The sequence below is a fragment of the Macrobrachium nipponense genome, chromosome 2 (genome assembly GCF_015104395.2).
Source record: "Macrobrachium nipponense isolate FS-2020 chromosome 2, ASM1510439v2, whole genome shotgun sequence".
NCBI classification, from domain to species: domain Eukaryota; kingdom Metazoa; phylum Arthropoda; class Malacostraca; order Decapoda; family Palaemonidae; genus Macrobrachium; species Macrobrachium nipponense.
The window spans coordinates 47,644,137-47,660,380 of NC_087201.1; the positions used below are offsets into that span (position 1 = coordinate 47,644,137).

Consider the following 16,244-nt stretch of genomic DNA (forward strand, 5'->3'; position numbering starts at 1 on the left):
TCTTAGGCATTTTGGCCACAACACTTTATGTCTTTGTTTCCTTTGAAAATATAATGACTACAATCTTCCTGATTAAAGGTCAAATTCTTATCATAAGAGGTTTCAAATATTCCTAGTCTTATTCCACATACATTTCTGGTCAATTTCCCTTTGTCTGCTGGACCATAAGGTTTTAGTGTAATCAGACTTGGTTTCATAATCTTTTCCAAAAAAAAAAAAGTTATCAGAGGAGAGTGCAGCGGCCATCATCTGCGCCAAAATGGTATCATCAGTGAGTCAGAGGTACGTACTTGATTCTTTATTCTTACAATTCACAAAGATAGAATATCATAAAAATAAATAAAAAATACATCTGAAAACATTAAAAAGACATCATCGGTCTTTCATGGAGTTTATTCTTCCACCAATGGGACAAGTAAGACCCAACTTCCACATGTCTGTCCCCTACTCAACCTCAAAAAATGGCACAACACAATTAATGGCGCAAGTGTAAGCCAAGCCTGCTTGTTGGGACTAAGTGTATTACAAGAATATAATTATCCGAACCCTAATCATATTATGGGCAAACCGGATAGAATGCCGAGAGCTGTATCACCAGAACCAGACTACCTGCAGAACAGTTCTGCCCTTGAGCTATCAGTCTGGTAGTATCTCTGAGATTTAAACATTATCTGGTAGTTGATGATCCTACCACAGTTCCCACTGTTTAGCTTCAGATTTAAAACTCAGTCCCAGCTATGGTACCTTTTCCTATTTATCAGGTTCAACAAATTGGACTAAAATGGAAAATGTCACAAATTTAACCCAAATGAGTGTTTTTAAAAATATATAAAGGACTTTTGAATTCAAACCCAGGAACAAATTCCATGGATTCAAGAGCCCCACACCATGCCAAGGTGGTCCATCGTGAGTGAGAGAGAGAGAGAGAGAGAGAGAGAGAGAGAGAGAGAGAGAGAGAGAGTAACTGGCATTGGTTAATATTTAAGTCTGATTTAATATTTGCTCACATGTCCACATGTATAATAATAACTCATTATTTCAAAAAGAATTGATATCTGTACTCTATTGTTTATAAGAAAAGGAAAATCATATACAGTCGCCTCTCAGTTAAAGCGAGGGTTACGTTCCTGGAGAGCTTGCATTAATTAAAAACGCATTATTTAAACATATTTTTCCCATGTGAAATAACAGGAATAAGGGGGGTTACGTTCTTGGACTTGGGGAACTCTGTGCTTTTTTGCTAAGTACAACTGAATTGGATAACAGCACCATCTGTTTGGCATATTTCAACCACCGTACGATAATAAACAATTGCCGTAGTTACGTTATAAATGACGTTATGTAAAATAGGACTGATATATTTTTATGTAATAACTTTAGTTGCTATAGATCAGAGGATCAGCAAGAAAATATGCTGTTAAATTTAAACCAAGTTGTAGCTGACATTGAGAAAACTGTTCAAGCTGCTAATGACTGTTAACGTGCATTGGCAACATGGATAAAACTCCACTAAAGTTATGCCATCAAACACAACTGCAGATAAAATTGAGAGAAAATCATTTTAATCAAAACTACTGGGCTTGAAACTACAAATTTTACTGTTGATTTCATGCCAATAAAAGGTAAATAAATAAAGTGAAAATAGAGAACAGAATCACGTCTATTTTTTTTACGCAATAAACATGCTCCCAACGCAATCTGTTAACAAACAAAATAATTTAGTTCACAACGAGATTTATTCAAGCCATATTTCAACTTAAAAATTCATCACATAGGAAAAAATGACCTTATCTAATATAAGTAAAGTATCTAGATAATCGTTTATGCTAATTAGAAGCAAGAAAATTCGCACATACAGAGAAATAAACTCGTATTTGCCATCAGCTGATTTCCAAACCAAAACACTGACCACTATGTTATTATTTTATAGCGCAATAATATGAGAATACATACAATATTATTAGATACAGTGAAGTAATGTACTGTAAAAACTTTTTAAAAGATTCAAGGAAAAGATGCATATTATTCGTCAGGCGTGTAATTATATGTAGCCATCAGCAGCAAGACATCGCTCAATTATGCTGTCAGCACGAAGCCGATTCTAGTTTCGTGTAAAATTTTGTTTTTTGCTTTATTAACCCTTAAACGCCGAATACACGTATTAAACGTTGAGTGGTCGACTCAAAAAATTTTTTATTTGAAATTTGCGGAAAAATACTTATAGGCCTACCAGCCGAAAATTTTTGAATCACGCGCCTTGGGGGATGCTGGGAGTTCACAGATCAAGGTGTTGTTTTGTTTACAATCGTTACGCAGGCGCGCAAGCGCGAATTTCTTTCTTACCGCACTAAAAAGTATCTGTGACACATCTCGGAAATTATTTCGTCACTTTGACATAATTTTTGTACCATTTTAAACTAGCCGTTACATGGAGTATTATATATGAAAATGTGCGCATTTTTATGTAAAATACAACAAAAAAATACTCATGATTGTAGCTTTTATCAGTTTTGAGATATTTTCATATAAATAACGATAAGTGCCAAAATTCCAACCTTCGGTCAACTTTGACTCTACCGAAATGGTCAAAAAACGCAATTGTAAGCTAAAACTCTTATATTTTAGTAATATTCAATCATTTCCCACAATTTTGCAACTAATTGGAAGTCTCTAGCACAATATTTCGATTTATGGTGAATTTATGAAAAAACTTTTTCCTTACGTCCGCGCGGTAACTCTTCCGAAAAAAATCATACACGCGATTGTGGTAATGTTTGCACCATTTTAATATTAGCCGTTACATAAAGTTTTATATATGGAAATGTGCGCAATTTCATGCACAATACAACTAAAAACAACCCATGGTTGTAGATTTTATCAATTTTGAAATATTTTCATATAAAAAATGATAAGTGAAAAATTTTCAACCTTCGGTCAACTTTGACTCTACTGAAATGGTCGAAAAACGCAATTGTAGGCTAAAACGCTTATATTCTAGTAATATTCAAGCCTTTACCTTCATTTTGCAACAAATTGGAAGTCTCTAGCACAATATTTTGATTTATGGTGAATTTATGAAAAAAACATTTTTTTTCTTTACGTCCGCGCGGTAACTCTTCCGAAAAAATCATACATGCAATTGTGGTAATGTTTGCACCGTTTTAAATGAGCCGTTACATAAAGTTTTATATATGAAAATGTGCGCAATTTTATGTAGAATACAACAAACAATAATTGAAGGTTGTAGCTTTTCTCATTTTTGAAATATTTGCATATAAATCACGATAAATAGAAAAAAAACCACGTTCGGTCAACTTTGACTCTACTGAAATGGTTAAAAAACGCAATTGTAAGCTAAAACTCTTACAGTCTAGTAATATTCAGTCATTTATCTTCATCTTGAAACAAAGTGGAAGTCTCTAGCACAATATTTAGATTTATGGTGAATTAAAAAAAAAAAACTTTCTTCCCTCCGCGCGCGGATTCTCCGCCACAAATCTTCGAAATGCGTACGTCCCATTCTCGGAATATTTGCTCCGTTTCATATTAGGCATTTCATAGAGTTTTATAAATGAAAATGTGCGCAATTTCATGTAAAATAAAACGAAAAATATTTGAAGGTTGTAGCTTTTCTTATTTCCAAAATAATTGCATATAAAAAATATATATATAAAAAAATTCGACATTCGGTCAACTTTAACTCGTTAGATATGGTCGAAAACTGCATTTGCAAGCTAATACTCTTACAGTATAGTAATATTCAATCATTTGTCTTCATTTTGAAAGAAATTGGAAGTCTCTAGGACAATATTTAGATTTATTGTGAATTTTTGAAAAAAATATTTGTTTACATCCACGCGTTACGAATTCATGCATTATTTTGTGATAATATTTTCTCTGTTTTGCTTGTATCCTTTTACAATGTGTTATATACCAAAATGATCGTAATTTAGTGTACATTACAACGAAAAAAAAGTAACTTGTTACCTTTAGCCGTTTTGCACACAGCGCGATTTGAATACAATTATATATGAAATTTTGTTTTTGCGCTATCATATATTGCATTATTTATATATGATAATGATAATTTTTTTCATTTTTGATGGTTGCATACTAAACTTCAGCCAATGACAAAAAAAGGGAGCCAAAAATGAACTCTTAATCTTGAAAACTAAGCGCGCTGTGATTTTTTGAAAAAAATATTTTTTCTGCTTCCGCGCTCACTCTGAAACACCTCCGGCACACGGGAGACATTTTTTTTTTACCGCTTCGGCGTTTAAGGGTTAATAAACAAATACATACTGTGCTATGTCTTTGTTTATGTCGATGGCTGTCGTCTGCAGCACTGACGTGCAGACGATTTGAAAACAACTCTTAGGCCCCAATTTGTGTTAAATTGAAATTTTTGTGTTTTTTTTTAATTTTTCAATATTTTCTAGCTTATGTTAAATCAAAAACGTGTTAATTGAGAGATGACTGTACCAGAACAGATTATAACAGGTCAAGGTCAAAAGGAAAGGGTATCCCTGATCTGTGTTACCTTTGAGAAATGGAAATGTGTCAACAGTGTAAGGAGACTGGGGGCCACATTTTTGACTGACCATCGTATAATATAGCTACTGAAAATATTTTTTTTGTATTATCAACTTGGATTTTTTTTTATTTAATCACAACATTTATATGTCTGTATTTGTAATTTTAAGCTTTCAATGCATATGCACAGCCTTTTATGTGGGGTTCAGATCAGTACAATGCTACACCACTTTTTCGAAGGGATAGGTTCCAGAACCCACCGAGGAAATGCAAAAGCCATCTAAAAATACTTATAACTGCCAAATACAATGTACCCTTGAAGCTAAAATGCTTATAACTACCCATTTTAACAGTTCACTGCCTAATTCAATATAATAAAATCGAATTGGTGATAATTTTAGAGATGTGGCCCATAGAAATATGAGTGAATTGGTGAAATTCCCTGCAGAAAAGTGAAAAATATGTTCCACAAAAATCCGTGACAAAATGAAGCGCGAAGTGGGGTAACACTATTTTTTTTTCATATTTTAGAAAATCTCTTATAATGTTAGTTAAACTATTTTTTCTTGTAATTTTGTTTTATTGCACAATTCAATGAAGCATTCATTACATCCACATTTGTTATCATGTAATATATTTTTTCCTTCACTTACTCCTATTACACCTATTATTCGTGATGGAGTAATCTCTTCTCCCTCAACATAATCACTGTTATCTATGGTATGGTTCTCTTCGACTTCTTTACTGTTTTCAATATCTGCTTCCATTGGTTTCACTATTATTTGAGATAAAGGTATATTAACTTAGTTTTATTTTTCCTGCTCCATATTAGTTGTCTTTGGTTTAACTGATGTATCTCTCACTATAGATGATTTCCTCATTTTTGGGTGGTGTTCACTCCAAAGGTCTCTTTTATCTTTAATTTCCGGTCCACCATAACTTTACTCTGTTACTTCTGCAGTAGTATCTTCTTGTGTTCTTACTTCCATTAACATTTCAAATGAAATTGAAAAAATATTACTCATCGTTTGCACCCATTTTTGATTCTACACCATTTCAGTTTCTCTCTAAAAAGTACTATTTTCTTGTGGTTTATTTTCCTATGCTGTTAAAGGCAGTCTCCGGTTAGCGGATCTCTATTGATGGCGATCCGGTTTTATGGCGCTTGCCTAGCCGCCATAAAATCAGTGATTTATGGTGCTATAACAGGCTAAGTTTCGGTTATCGGCACCATAAGGTGCTGATTATACAGCAACAGTGCCATAACATACCTAACAGAGCCACTGTTTATATACAGGTAGTCCCTGGGCTACAGTGGCTCAGACTACCAGCAGTCCGCTCTTACACAGATTTTCAAATACATTCATAAAAAATATTGGTTCCAGGTTACGGCGGATATTCCCAAAGTTACGGGAGTTGCAGTCACCAGGAGGGTTTCACTACAGTGTATGAGTAGGTGAGAATCCAGTTTATTACAAGGAAAGCCCTCAAAAACCTGTTTTTATATCATGATGTTCCAAGTTGCGGCATTTACTGACTGTAATCCAGGGACAGCCTGTATATATTACATGCATTCTTTAGACCTTGCATGATGATCTTGTCCACAAGTTACATACTGTGGCTCACTGCACTTCCATTTTGTAGTACATTCATCAGATCCACAATACAGGTAGTCCCAGGACCCCTGCTGTAAACCGATTAACGGCGCTGTTAACCAGATATGGACACAGCTAACTGGAGATTGGCGTTGATAAACCACTTACACATGCCGATAAACTGCTTACCAGCGCCAAAAATCCAGTTAACAGTGTTGCTAGATTGGAACCAGCACTGAAGGCATGGTTTAACATAAAAATTTCTTATAATGTGACCATCTCAGATTTCTGTACAACTCCACTTCCCAACAAAGTTACAAGAGCAGTGATTTCAATACCATGCAAAGGTCTTCAATGATAGAGGGAGAAAGGGAGGGAAAAATTTACAGAAGTAAAAGACTTACAGGTGCCAATGTTTGGCTGAATCCACAGCAGAGAGTAGGTGCAAAGAGCATACACTACCTGCAGTAATCCCTAAGCCCACTATACCTTGTAAATGGATTCGGATCAGGGGAATTCGTCCACAATAGTTATTACAAAATATAAGGCATTAATTCAAACACAAAGAGGAATATATAAAGACAAGCACAGAGTGCCAGGCAACTGTTACCATAAAAAGAATATTCACTGAAAATCCATACTCAGGAATAAGTCCAGTATCATATGTAAACATGCAAAGAACTTCAAGCTTAAAATACACTAAAGCTAGCTGGAGATACTGCACATTACTGAATAATGTGGGGTAATAAAAATCTCCAATATGGGGTAAGCAAGGGGAACTGTTACGTCTACATAAGCCAAGATAGGATACAAAATGATACAAAAGAAAAGAGGCACAAAGAGGTAAATAACCATCAATCCTTAAACCCATTATTAGGGAAAAAGCACGAAATCTTCAGCAAATGTGAACTTAAAAATCACATAATAAAAAATATGGATAAAAATTCATAAAAACTGAAGAACTCTGTGTACACTGTGGAGGCACAGGACACATCAGATTCAATCGGGGCTCCATGGAGAGCAATGTACAGTGGAACCTTTTTTTCCTTTCAGTTCTTCCAGTCAGTGTAGCTGGATACATTTTACAAGGATTAAGACTTATAATGACTTATGGGTTTCCCTATAACATATGTACACTAACCAAAAGGTCTGCATCAAAAAGGAACTTACTTTAGAGACGGTTCCCTATTTTCTTTGGTATAAAGCCAACACGTAAGGCCAATGAGATCAACAATCCGTGCCTGACTGCAGTTCACAATTGAGACAACCATTGGGTAAGTAGGAGTGGGATTCTCCCCAATCAGAGGGTAAATGCTGATGCGACGTGACTGAACGTTAGTGTGAGTCTGTAAAAGAAAGGTAAAATTATGTCTTCCATCTTTCGCACAAAGAGCAAAAGCTGGTCCAACCTAGAAAAAATACATAACTCAGCATTCATTTAGACCAATGATTCTCAAACTTTTTCACGAGTGACCCTATTTTGAACATTTCAATCCTTCGCGACCCAGAGTAAAGTAAAGAGAAAGAAAATTTATTTATTTTGGAAAAAAAAAAAAAATAATGTGATAATTTTCAGGTGCCCCTGCAACCCATCAAAATTGATCTTGTGTCCCTGGGTGGCATTCCATAGTTTGAAAACCAATGATTTAAACAAACCCAACCACAATACGTACATGAATCTAGCTTCAGCTGCATAAACAAAAGTATGTATTAAAATTTGCAACAATTCTGCTAATTCCATGATAAAACAATTTCATCCATACAATAATTCCTGTAACACCACTGAAATATGCAAGAAGTTTAAAATTTTCAAGTTCACACAAACTGAAATTTATGCAATCATCCCTTAATTATAATGAATGGCTCTGAAGCACTCATTTCAGTGAATCTTTGGAGAAAGGTATTTTTCCATCCGATTCTTCCAGCCACAAATTTAATGCTTCGTACCATCTTTGCAGAATATTTATTACATACTGGGATGTAACTTTAGCAGTACATTTTCATATGTGGCATTGTTACTGCATGTTTGTCAATCCTCCCCATTTGTTGTTTATTAGTTTCCTTGCTTCTGATATATAATAAATACTTTTAGGAATATGTATAACCAATACAATCATGGAATTACTTTATCTTTTTTCACCATCATTTCACAGATAGATGATTCAATTTTGTACGTGTAGCAGCTTCAGCATGTCCTTTTTTTAATGAAGTTTAAACTGTGAGCAGGTGACTAGAATAACAGTTAACAGAGATGATTCATGATACAACCCAGCAGGTGGCCATCTATTATTATTATTAAGATAGTTTAACCAGACCACTGAGCTGACTATCAGCTCTAATAGGGCTGCCCCAAAGGATTGGGATGATATGTACCAGGTCTAAGCCTCACGCCTAGGACTGGGACCAAATAGCTCATTTGCGTAATAATTAACTAAAATGAAATTTCAAAGAGACTGTATAAGGTAAGGATTCACACTGGAACATAAGTACACATTAAATACATTTCCTCTTTTTCATACACAAAAATATTTCTTTTAAAAAATAAATATTAAAATAAAAAGATAAAAACACTGCAATTCAAATTCAGATTTAAATATTTTAAAATTTTATTTATTCTAAATAATTAAATGCCCTATGAGCTTTTGTATTTTCATTATTTACTTATTTGTTTTCATATTCTGTCTATTAAATTACGCTGTCTTATGAATGTTAAAATTGGAAGGATTGAAAATGTGATAGATTGTATAAACTTAACTTCATGAAACTTCTTTTTGTATTTTTTTTATTTCATACTCTAATCTCATACAGCAGATAGACATTACAACAGCTGGTACAGGAAAAATTCCTTAAACCAGTGCCATTATTGTACCATAACACTAGACCTGGTGTGTATTATAGATCAATATACAAAATAAACTGGTTACACATGCAATAGAAAAGACTGCTACTAAGAAGTGAAGAAATGAGGCCCCCTGGGAGGTACTACATGCAGATGATTTAGCATTGACAGCAGAATCAGATGAAGAAATTGTACAAATGTTTAAAAGTGGGAAGAATGGATCAGAATGATGACTGAGAAGCACTGTACTACTATATAAAAACAAAGCTTCTTTCCTTTCTGTAATAAACTTAGTTAATTGCTATATGTATTTATCTTTTATTATCTTGCAAAGGCTTCACACTGAACAATGGTCTCAGTAGGTATCAGAGATTTTTGCAAACAAGACGGTTGCATGCAAATAAAATTAAAACCAACAGAATTAATTTTAATTATAAATATATACATTGGTATTTAAACTAATCAGATTTTATTACAGACTCGATGCATCACAGAGTCCAGCACAAAAAAAAAAAAAAAAAAAAAAAAAAAAAAAAAAAAAAAAAAGTAAAAACTATATTTTTTTGGTTTTCCAAATAAAGTATGTGCGGTTATTTTTTATTATGTGTTAACCAGTACATGCTACCTAAAATGTACAATAAATTTACAATATGTATTGTACACTTGACAAGGAAAGTGAAGATACAGTTTTCGTTAGCTTTCGTTCATCGAATTTCCCATCTGTTTTTACTGAAGACATATTGCTAAATTTACTCTTGAATATGAAAATAAACTGCAAATTATATTACATACCTTAAAACTGCAAAATAAAACCATTCAGATACTTAAAAACATGATATATGTCCGAAGTAATTGGAATTCCTCAGATGTATTTATTCATAGAGATCTGGTAGTTAGAATGTGAATTTCTGATTGTAGTACTATGTATCACGACAACAATATTTACTCGTTTTCCTTCATGAAAGGGGATATTATTGCATTATCGTAAGTGGTGAATGCAATGACAGTAGTGCCTCAGGATACAAAATTAATCCATTCCGAAGCGGCCTTTGTAACCTGATTTTTTTGTAACTTGAACTATGCTTTACATGTAAATTGCCTAATTCGTTCCAAGCCCTACAAAAACACCACAGTAAATTTTATAATAAAGCTAAATTGACCAATAAACAATGAAATAAAACAATTTGGACCATTCAATATCTAACAACGTTTATTGTAGTACATACCTGTACATAAAGTGTATTAGTGTACAGGGTACAAGAAATACTTTACATACATATGTAGTAAAATGTGGAACCTTACCTTTCGAGTGAGGCAATCTCTGAAAGTGGTGACAGAGGAGGACAAATAGCAGAAAACATGAACACTTAACTTTATGAAACACATTAAAAAATGGCAGAAAACATTAATACTAAACTTTACGAAACACATTAACAAATGGCAGAAAACATTAACACTTCTTGATTATCTCCATCTTCATTCTCCATAGAAAGCATCCTCTTCTTTCCGTGAACTTCAGCAACATTCTTGGGACCCATGGCTAATAACATAAGTAATTAAGTTCACACACAACACGATAAAGTAACTTACAGTACAACGAAAGCGAATCACTAACAAGAATTTACATTAACAAACTAAATAGTACTATATGTGAACGAACGAATTCCAGTGTTAACAATAGCCGCAAAAAATGGTCAAGGAATGCCTTTACATAGAGGCATGATGCTGACCAATAGGAGAGCAGGATACTACAGCGGTGACTAGCATCAGGAACCAATGGGAGAGCGGAAGGATGGTGGCGAGTCTACTCAGTTGGCGGCGCGTGAGTTTTAAAATTCTTCTCGGTGGTCTGGGCGAATCTCGGACTTTACCCTTTCGCAACCTGAATTATTTTGGTATACAGAAGCAAAACAATCTTCCGTCTTTGCTTTCGTAACTTGGATTTTTCGTAAGTAGGGACTTTCGTATGTCAAGGTTCCACTGTATTTTAGTTTCTACAAACTCATGTTTTTATTCCAGAGAGATTAAAGTTAGCTGACATCAATGGCAGTCAATGTTGCAATGGCTAAGGTAGGTTGAGCAAATCTAGTTGCATCTGCAAGAGCATTTTCTATGATGTGAGGAGGAGCCCTAGAACTTCAAGCAGGAAAGCGCAAGTCACTGGATACTGGCTTATGTAACGGATTTCACACTTTGATTACTTTGACATTGACATGGAGCAAATGCTAGTTACTGTTTACAAAGCTACTGTCTTTAAACATAAATCTTTATCAAAGTTAAAGTAGCATGTCAGCTAAAAGATTTTCTGGCTATATGCTCCCATTACATAGCAGTTCATAGTAGCATACAGCCCTACACGACTGCATTTCTTTGCTGCGAGGCTGAAATTCTCCCAACACATCAGCATTTTTTGCACCATATAAAACTTTAATTGCGTGTGCAATACATATAGAGTTACTATTTGTGGTAATAAATACTTTTACTTAACACAGCTTTTTTCGTGAATGATATGTGGATGAAACCTGATTTTCAAAAGTACAGACTATATCAAGAGAGCAAGAATGACAGCAGCCTGTGTCTAAAATTTTCCACGTCTTTTTACAATCTTTGAATGTTACAGCTGTCGAATGAAATCAAGATTAGGATATGAATTTCTTAGGGAATTAACTTGAATATTATGATCCTTCAAATTTTATCTAGCATAATGCAGCACAATCATATCACCCTGTTTCCCACTCGATCTCTCAAAGTAAATATAATGAATTAAGTCTCTCTCTCTCTCTCTCTCTCTCTCTCTCTCTCTCTCTCTCTCTCTCTCTCTCTCCTTTCGAAAATTTGAAAAAATATTATCACTTAATCTCTCAAAGTAAATACATATAATGAATTAAGTATCTCTATCGATAGGCCTATGCTTGCGCACTCTCTCTCTATCGTCATAGTATTTCATTCTTTACTGTATAGTTCCTCACAATTTCCGCAAGCACTGCCCAAATTTTAAAACACTTTCTTTCATTGTTTAAGATCCGTCTTTAATTACGTATGAATTTTACGTCAGTTTATTGTCAAACATTAATTATAAATAAGGTTTCACAGTAGGTTTTAAAAAAAGATGATTGATATTCTACCCTGAACTGACATTACCAAACCATCATTAATGAATAATATGGAGCCTGTAAATAATCATAGGACCTCTACAGAATCTTGATGGTGTAAAGTTAATGGAAATCTAAAAAGAAACAAACGCTATGATTTTGAAGCTCCGCCCCCTTTCTAGAGTTGCCAGGTGTGGCATTATTGAACAATATATATCCAAAGATTTAAAAAAACTGTATATTAACTTTCCTCTCCAAGTGTACCTACTTTACATTGTCAAATGTCCACTTAAAAAATAATTTATTTAAAGAGAATGTGTCATTCTTTGTCCATACAAACTGAGGTGCTGGGGACTCTCTAAATAATGTCGAGTTAAAGATATAATATGAAACTGATAACTAAAGGCCTACTGTAGAGGTACTGTATAAATGGCAATATATGTAAGCAAGGATACTGTGTGAACTGAACTAGTTAAACTAATCCATGGTAGGTACTATACATATGTAAGATATACTATTGGGTAGTGCTATTTTTTAAAATACAAATTATATCAGTACGTATTGTTGCAAAGTTAAATTAATGCATTTTAACTGATCATTGCTCCTTCAGTTATACTAATTCATTAGTATTATAAAATCCAGTTATTATTGTTCCTTTAAATTAAGTCATTACAGTAACATTCAATTAGCTTAACAGATTACTACTTCCAAAATTAATTCATTATTGTAAAACTCAATTAGTTTAATAAATAATTGCCACCTTAATTAATGTATTATAGTAAAATTTAATTACATAGTTTAATAATAAACAAAATGTCAGGTTTTCACCTCAAAGGTATTTTACACTCGTGGTCCCCCCCAAGGGTTCCCTAAGATAGATCATTCAGTGTCAAAGAATTCTCTTATATGTAGTTAGTCTCAGTGATACTACTAGTGCTTGTTGACAGAGAAATAGAATATAAAACACTCAGGACTGCAAATACAATGACAGTTTTTCCATATTCTATTCACACAGATGTGACACCAGTGTGTATTTGGTCTGTTTCTTCATTATATGCCAGGTCTATGCAAGATAAATGCTCACCCCAATGCGACAACAGGCCATCCAAGGAGGGTGAACCCCGTAGACCAAGCAACGCCCAAACAGCTGCCATCTTGGATGAATCCGAACCTTGAACTAAGAAATTGGATGGCGTAGCCTCCTCCCTCTCAGGAAGAGTATTAGAACCCAAGGGAGAGGGGGCCACATTAAACATAACATCATCCTGTGGGACTCCCGATACTTCCATCGACCATCAATGGAAGAAAAGGAAGGCAACAAGGGTACACTTGAAATTGCCGCAGGGAGAGCATTAGCTGGAGAGAGGGAGAAGTTGAGCCATCCAGTCAAGGATCCAGTCAACGAGAAGAAAAACTAGACTGATGAGCGAAGCGCCACTGGCACCTAGGGGTTGGTTCCTCAGAACTCGAAACACTAAAGGAAAGACAATGACACGTCCTGAAAGACGCCCTTCCAGTGGTGGTCTGTCAAGACCTGGGATACTACAACAGGACCGACTGAACGGGCGACTACCCGTGGGCAGACCCCACTGACTTCCCTTGGGTTACCAGAATGACTCCTTCCAGGCTTAGGGGAGTATGCCAAGGACCTTTGCATAGAAGAATCAGTGGGACAAGCAGTCACCTCCTCCACTGCACTCGCACTAGCACTTGCACTCTCAACACCATCACCTTTATTACCTACCTTATACATTGGAACTTTTAACAGAAGCTCCTACTTGTTCCATGGCTTGCAACATTAATGAAACTTCTTCCCCTACCCGTAATTTGAGGCTGGCAACAGGGTTGGGTTCGGGTGCAAGGGAGCCAGGGTGAGGATCAGGTTGAACAGTTTGAGATGTGGGAAGGTGGAACAGATGGAGAATCAGAAAAAGACATGAATATCAATAACCTGATTAGCTATGGTCTTTTTATCCCTGGCCATAAAGGCCACTCTCCTCTTCTTGTCTCTTTCTAACTTTTTCATATGACTATTCAAAGTCTTCTACGTCTTATCATCCCAACGTTCACATTCCCTACATACACACTATAACCCGACAACTAGAGCAAATGGAATGCAGGTCATAGGTAGTTTTAATTAAGCTAGCATGTATTGCAGCCTTTGCTGCAATACCTAGCACTTTGAGAACTAGTAACAGACATCGCTAGCAATACTAAGGTAAACAAAGTCTAAAGTCAAAGTCTTGAAAAGTAAAGTCAAAATTGGTAATCTAATTTTCTGCACTATCTAAATTGTGACAAATCGGCTACCAAAAGCAAGAGTACTTCACCAATTGTCAGGAATAATCAACTGAGTTCTACAATCCCAAAAATCCAGCTGCTGCTAATCACTCTTATAGTCATCAGCCAACAGAAACAACTGCACTCCTTCCTGAGTTGGTTCCTCTCTACCCCAAAAGTGGGTGGGGGGGGGGGGGGGGTTAATCACCTAGCTAAAATAAAATAGCACTACTGTGAATTTCAAAAATTCTAGCTGTCAACAGAGAGTGAAACTAGCTAATGTTATTACTTGGTAAGTTGTTTATATAAAATAGTATACCGTACTCAGAATTTCATACTGATTTTAATTCTTATCTGTTATGCTACTGGGTGAGCTATAATTCTAATTTTACAAAATAAAAACTTATTGGAAAAAATTTATAACTTGGTAAAATTAGCATATTTTTTCGACTGTCTTTTGGAAAAGAGACCCCACACAGGTTTGGATATATGCACTTTTAACTTCCCATTGAAGGTACAGAAAATTTTAACTTCTCATTAAAGGTACAGAAAATATTTTAGAATTTTTTTCTTATACCATGTGCATATGAATATCTTCTACTTACCATTGATGTCTTTCTTTTTTGTTTTTCATTGGCCAAGCTTGAATCTAACCTGGTCTTAGAGATGTGCTTAACCCCTTCTTTACTGAGAAGCTTAACCAAACGTAAACACTGTGTTGGCTACCAAACCAATTTTTTCAGTAACGAAATAAATATACTAAAGCAAATGAGTCATACTTTACGTAGCTAGTTTACTATTCATTCTTCTTCATGTATGAACTTTTTACTGAAGTATCTCCAGAGAAAGTAGACAAAAGAGAAGCACAGAAAAACAAGAATATCTTAGTTTTACCAGACCACTGAGATGATTAACAGCTCTCCTAGGGCTGACCTGAAGGATTAGATATTTTTACGTAACTAGGAACCAATTGGATAGCTAGCAACGGGACCTACAGCTTATTGGGGGTTCCGAACCACATTATATGTATTGGGAAATAAATTTCTATCACCAGATATAAATTCCTCTGGTTCTGCATTGGCCGAGCTGAGAATCGAACTTTGGACCACCGGATTGGTAGCCAAGCGCGAAATCAACTCGTCCAATGTGGAACTACAGAAAAACAAAATTACATTTTCACATTTGTGTCTAAAAAAATGGTTTCTTGGTTACATGTTTTTTTTCACATATCATTGTAATAAACAAGCATCACAGCATACAACATATTTGATGATTACTGCCAAGAAGCGCAAGGTGAAATGACGTACCCTAATTTCTCTTCCACTAGAATCGACACACTCAATAACACAGATGTTGCCATGTAACTCATTTTCATCTATTTCAGAGAGATTACACTTGTTTCCAAATACTAAAATTATCACACATACATACATGCATACATACATATATACATACATACATACATACATAAATACGTACATACATAAATACATATATATACTATATTGTACCCCTACGTGCAAAAGGCCCTATGTACGAAAAACCCAGATTACGAAGGCAAAGATGAATATTTTTTTGCTCCTGTGTACGAAAATAATTCAGGTTGCGAAAGGGTATGCTGTAAAGTCCGAGATTTGCCAGGGCCGCCGAGAATAATTTTAAAACTCGAGCGCTGCCTACTCAGTAGACTCACCACCATCCTCCCGCTCTCCCATTGGTTCCGGATGCTAGTTACCGCCAGAAGATCCTGCTCCCCCATTGGTCAGCATCTATCCCATCATGCATCTACGTAAGGGAGTTCCTCGACCATTTAGTTTCGGCAGCGTTATTGTACACAAGTGGAATTCGTTCGTTCACATAGATTTCGTTCATTAACGTAAATTCATGTTAGTGATTTCACTTTCG

General features: G+C 35.1%; 1 protein-coding gene across 1 annotated transcript in view; it reads right to left on the reverse strand.

The window, feature by feature from the left end:
• The window catches only part of LOC135220558 (target of rapamycin complex 2 subunit MAPKAP1-like), a 290,454-nt gene that overhangs the window by 101,676 nt on the left and 172,534 nt on the right, over positions 1–16,244 (reverse strand). Inside the window, exon 5 of the mRNA XM_064257774.1 lies at positions 7,299–7,474. Coding sequence (XP_064113844.1) covers positions 7,299–7,474 — 176 coding nt within the window. The remainder of the gene's footprint in view (positions 1–7,298; positions 7,475–16,244) is intronic.